General features: G+C 50.4%; 1 protein-coding gene across 1 annotated transcript; it reads left to right on the top strand.

Moving 5' to 3' along the window:
* Positions 1 to 252: 252 nt before the first annotated feature.
* On the top strand, positions 253 to 4,092 carry tmem74 (transmembrane protein 74). The gene is made up of 2 exons (XM_030392745.1): positions 253 to 412; positions 1,128 to 4,092. Exon 2 carries the CDS (start codon positions 1,195 to 1,197, stop codon positions 2,017 to 2,019), a length of 825 nt encoding a protein of 274 aa, XP_030248605.1. The 5' UTR covers positions 253 to 412; positions 1,128 to 1,194; the 3' UTR covers positions 2,020 to 4,092.
* Positions 4,093 to 5,701: the final 1,609 nt, after the last annotated feature.

Raw genomic sequence — 5,701 nt, forward strand, 5'->3', positions numbered from 1 at the left:
TACTTGTACACTGAGATTTCTGCAGCATCGCATCCTCCTGAAAAGGGCAATACCAGTAAAATACGATGCTCGGGTCCGGTGTTTGCCTCTGCCCCTTCAAATCCTCATCCCGTGTGTGTGTGTGTGTGTGTGTGCGTGTGTGTTGAGTGGCTGCTGGTGATCTCAATCGGCTCACAGATAGCGGCGCTCCTTTCAGCGCCACGGCTCGGGCAGCTGAGGCTGTGTGTGTGTGTGTGTGTGTGGGAGGGAGGGACTAACAGAGAGCTTGCCTCAGTGCAGCACCGAGCAGCCCAGAGAGGACTACAGTCAAAGCATCCACACTGATACGGCTTTCTCTATTAATCCGTCCCCGTTGCGTGAACTCCGGTGTCTGTGAAGAGGGATAGGGCGGAAGGGATGCCGAAGTAGCGCGGTGAGTGTATTTCTGCTTGTGTGTGCAGTCTGAGGAGGTTTTTGTGTGCGTGCGTGTGTGTGTGTGAGGGATTAGAGCGGAATAAAAAAAAAACCGGAATGTGCACGACTGGTCCACCCCTCAATGCGGAGAAGCGTGTCACATCTTCTGCTGAATTCAGATAAAGTGTGCGGGAGTGATCCGACGCGTGAGGTGGATTTAGCACGGGGAAGTGGAAGTGTCTTTTGGAACAGTTTCATTCTGATGTCCTTGCAAGTAGACCAACTATGATTATGTATATAATGTATGCGTGGTTTAGTTTCAGCTGCTGTTGTATAGGCTTCGCCCCTAAAAAAAAAACTGTGTCGCTTAATCTCGGTTTATACGTGGATTGTTTCTCTAATTGGATACAGAGGCATTTGGCTAATCACAGCCTCTGTAAGCGCCTTTCAGGAGGGCTGCACAGATTTCTCCTATCCGATCAACTTTAAAGTGGTGTCCATTTCAGTCTAGCCCGAACGCTGTCTGAAGGCATGTGCATTTTGCGCACCGTTCCAAATTACGCACCCAATTGTCTATTCTGTTGTTTGTTTCTCCTTTTATTGCGCATTGTGGATCTAGGGTTCCACGCTTTGCTGTGAGTGTAATCTAATTAAGATGCGCCATATAACTTAGAGCTGGTGTGTGTGTGTGTGTGTGTGTGTGTGTGTGTGTGTGTGTGTGCCCCTCTTATTAGGGATGCTGCGCGGTGTCAACGTCGTGGGAGGACGGCTCAGAGTGAACCAGCTGGAGGTGAAACACGAATGGCTTCTCTGGAGCTGCTTCCAGTGGACGAGGGAGGCAGACAGCCCGACCATCCCGACGTCCTTGACCGGGTTTCCAGCGCGCTGCACATCCGCAAGTCGGGCGGATCAACAGGAGGCGCGCTCCCGGGGGAGGGCTGCTGTAACCCGGCCCGCGGCTGCCACGAGCGGTGTCATTCAGCGGCGCCAAGGACGGGTAAACTCGGTCCCCTCGGCGAGGAGAAAGTCCGGGTTTGTTGCGACGAGGAATTAGAGACTTCTTTCACGTACATTGATGAGAATGTTAACCTGCGTCTGGCCAGCCCGGATACTAGTTGTAAAAGTACTCACAGGCCCGTGCGCAACGGCGAGCCGTGCTCCGAGACTTTCCCGGAGCTTTCCTTCATGTCCGAGGATGATCTGTCCTTCGGGGAGGGCTCCGGGAGCTCTATAGACTACGGCTTTATCAGTGCAGTCACGTTCTTAGTGACCGGGATCTCCTTGGTGATCATCTCCTACGCCGTCCCGCGGGACGTGGTGGTGGACCGTGACAGCGTGTCAGCGAGGGAGATGGAGAGGCTGGAGATGGAGAGCGCCCGCATAGGTGCCCACCTGGACCGGTGCGTCATAGCGGGGCTGTGCCTGCTCACGCTGGGCGGCGTGGTGCTCTCCACGCTGCTCATGATCTCCATGTGGAAGGGGGAGATGTACAGGAGGAAGGTCATCGCTTATTCCAAGCGCTCGGCCAAACAGTATGGCTCCATCAGCCTGAAAACTCGGTCCAGTCCCAGCCACTCCTCTGCGCACTTGTCCCTGGAGGAGGAGATCGAGGAAACTTTGACTTAAGCTGCTGCTCTGCGTGTGAACCGTTTTTTTTGTGTATGACTGAGGAATTAATGCCATTCACACACTCTCTTCTAACATACTGTAGCCTGTAACTGTATTCAACCATTCACAAAGTGTAAGTCTGCTGCAACATGTTTTGTCCTCCTACTGTAGAAACAGCTCAGACACTGTATTGTATATCCGAGAGGCGACAGAAAGGACAGGAGAAGCACTCAAACGCAAAGCGAGCAATGACCTGAGAAGCATTATGTGGTATCGAATTGGTCCCAAATGATTGAAAAACGGCACCAAGCCACGACGGCGGAACCGAGAACGCTAAGAGCTTTGAGTCACAAACACTGGATCATATTTTTTCTGCTTGTCTTTTTTCATGCACCCGGGATGCAATCTCTGAGAGCCTCCATTTATTATTAAGGCTATTCATATTTAATGCGAATGTTTCCAGCAGCGAAATTGTGCACGGACACATTTCAGGAAGTGTGTGTGTGTGTGTGTGTGTGTGTGTGTGTGTGTGTGTGTGTGTGTGTGTGTCCGGGGCAGGAGAGTGGGCGCGCGCAGGGATGTAAAGCTGTCCCCGTCCACCGTGATGTGGGAGAATGAGCTCAGTGGCCCACACGGTAATATCCAGTGACAGTCCCTCTCTGGTGCAGTGCTGAGGTAAGCCGCTGAGGCCCCCCGGCTCCACGCGTCCAAGCCAAATATCCACGTCGGTCGGATTGTAGTGAGCAGTTTGACTGCAGTCGACAGCGCTGACACCGTACACCCTGCTCTCTGCTCTCTGCTCTCTGCTTCATCCTCTCCGCTCCTCTTCCCTTCACCTTCCTGGTGTCTCTCTGTCTCTTTGCCACGGGAGACTCTCTATTCATCCCCCCCTCAGCACTGTACTTTCTGGCCCTATAGCGTGCGCACAGGGTCCCGGGCAACCACAGCCAAGTGCCTGTGACATTTCAAGGTTGACGAGCCCTCCTCCTCCTCCTCCACCTGTCTCCTTTGATTTTTGTCTTTTCTGTCTCCGTTAGGACGGACTTAAGAGCCCCCTAATCACACATGAAAGAGTTCGCCCTACTTCCCCAACCTTACGCCATCACCGCTTCAAAAGAGCTCATTACGTTTCCAAAGTGAGGTATTGCTCTTTTTTTTTTCTTTTTTCAAAAAAGGTGAGCCTATATTTGATGCTATCGCGGTGATTTGCCGACTACAAATTTCGCAGGTGACATTTAAAGCTTAGGAGAAGAGGTTTATCGTGCGCAGACTTGCTAAAAAAAAAAAAAAAAATGAGTCACATACCGACTTTTTTTTTTTAGTTTCTGCCCCGGCTGAGTCCACGCTGTGGCAACCTTCAGCCTTCTTTTTTCGCGCTGACGGCTGTTACCGCTGTGTGAGGAGGCCTGCAAGAAGAGAGTGACACACGCCGCACACTCCTCCTGAAACACAGTCATCCTTCGTGTAGGAATGTGCGCTGTAACGTTCATAAATCATGCATGAATCGCTAGAAGTCATTCACATTTGCATACATTCAACACAGAAAAGCCGCGGGACACGTGCCGGCTGACTCTTTACGCAGCGTCACGGTTACCTCGGTTTTCTCGTCCTTGCTTTTTTTTCTTTTCTTTTTTTTCTTCCCAGGGCCGCGTGACCCTGTTTGGAGGCTTACATTCAAAACGACGTGAGTCAAGCTCTATTAATGAGATGCGTGGGCTGATTAGTCCGCGGTAAACAGCTCGGGGACACGCCGCTTGCTGCGCTTTGCGTGGCTTCTGTGTTCGCCGTCACAGAAAACACGTGTACATCCCAGCGCCAGTCAGCGCGCAGCCCGACGGATGAGTGCGTTTCAAACAAGACTCTAATAACGAGGCGGCGAGGCAGCTTCTTCATTCAGAAATCATCTGATGCAAGTTTGTGGTTCGCTAGAGCTTCTCTTTTTTTCCTGTGACCACAGAGCTGACAAGTGCGTGTGTGTGTGTGTGTGTGTGTGCATCCCTGAAAAACAGCCATTGCTTCCTGAAAATGGCAGTAAAATGCCAAATGAAGAGATTTTCCAGGAAAGGTAATAAAAGTTAATGATCCATATGAGGCAATGTTGTCTTGTTCTCTTCACAGAAGCCGTAAATCCACAGCCGGTGTTACAGATGTTCGAGTAACATGTCATTCTTCGAGCCTTCCTGCCGTCGCTGGCTGTCGAAACGAGGTGCCGGCGCCCGAGCGCTGGACTCCCCTGTTTTTCTCACCGCCTCCTCTCCTTTCTCCCCTCACCAGTAACGCTCGTGTGAAATTAAATCTGTTCAAGGCTTACGAGGCGGCCAGCAGCAGTGCCTCTGATGCCAGCACATTCTGTCTAATAGTACTGAGTAATTAATTCACACCCCAGACGCATAATGGCTGCATTACACATGCAGCGCACCAGTGCTCTCCGTTCAGTGTCAGAGGTGGCATCATCTGCGAGAATGTCACTCTGTTGTAACACACACAGGATCATAAATGCTGGAGGGAAGCCATTAACATTACCGGCTTCAAACAGACTCATGCACTACGCAGGTTTTCAAACATATACTGTTCCTCCCCCTCTCTCTCTCTCTCTCCTCTTTCTTTCTTCACCCCCCCACCCTTCTTTATGTCCTCCTCCGTGGTTGGCACCGTGCCTCGCAGCCGACACCAGGCTTCCCCTCATACAGCCAACTAAACGTGTTTGGGGGATTTAATCAGGGATTTGCTTGAAGCGACAGCATTTTACACGCCAAGCTCAAGTGTATTTCCAGAGGTTTCATGCATAAGCTCTTTATCCTTGAGCAGTGCACAGCTAAATCACCCTTATTGATATTTGGTTGGCTCCTCTGTAAGACGATCCCTCCAGGTAAGGCCGAGGAGCGGCTGAGCTGCTGCCATCAGCGAATTTTCCTAAAGGTGTTATTACACTCCTCCATCATGTCAGTGCTAATGCTCTGTGTGCGCGTGTGTGTTTTGAGGATGTGTGTATTTATATGACTTTGCACAGGTGCTGAGTTACACCTAAGGTTAGAGAGCTGCTGACCTTCACATTTCAATTCAAACCGTTTCTGCGGAGACATTTAGTGTGGAGCGAAGGCGGGCTTTGCCGACCAGGGAGGAAGAGAAGTCAGTGGTGAATGCAGACAGGCTGAGCAGGAGGAAGATTCATAACACTGAGATATTAGAAATGGAGCAGAAGTAAAAGGAACGACTTGATATTTTGGGGCATTTGCTGTTTTGCTGAATGTTGCATGAGAAGATCTGTCCCACTCAGATTTGTCTTTTCAACTCGGCTTTGTTTGAAAATAGAAACATCCGCCTACTTAAGCTCGCTAACACTACCGCTGCAGTGTGGGAGGAACTATTTTGGACGGCCCTGGTTCCTGAATTGAACGGTCCCATAGAGGATGTTCACATGACTCAACAGACACTGAATCACTGATCTTACAAGTCTTCAACATTCTCTCTAACAGTGAATGAAAGCCAGAGTCAGCCAGGTCTCATTCCCAGGGGGTCAAATACCACTGTTTTCTCACCTCCCTCTGTGTCTCATGCAGACGTAGAAGACACCTCTTAGTGTCTGTATGAGACGCACTGGGCTTTAAACTAACTTAAGGTTCAACACATTCACCTGATGTAGTATACAGAGCGAGAAAGTTCCAAGACAGGTGGATGTTGGAGTTTAACGGTAACTTTT

The sequence above is a fragment of the Sparus aurata genome, chromosome 17 (assembly GCF_900880675.1).
Source record: "Sparus aurata chromosome 17, fSpaAur1.1, whole genome shotgun sequence".
NCBI classification, from domain to species: domain Eukaryota; kingdom Metazoa; phylum Chordata; class Actinopteri; order Spariformes; family Sparidae; genus Sparus; species Sparus aurata.

What these genes read in the sequence shown, in the direction of transcription:
- tmem74 (XM_030392745.1), top strand. Translation starts at nt 1,195, where the DNA reads ATGGCTTCTCTGGAGCTGCTTCCAGTGGACGAGGGAGGCAGACAGCCC.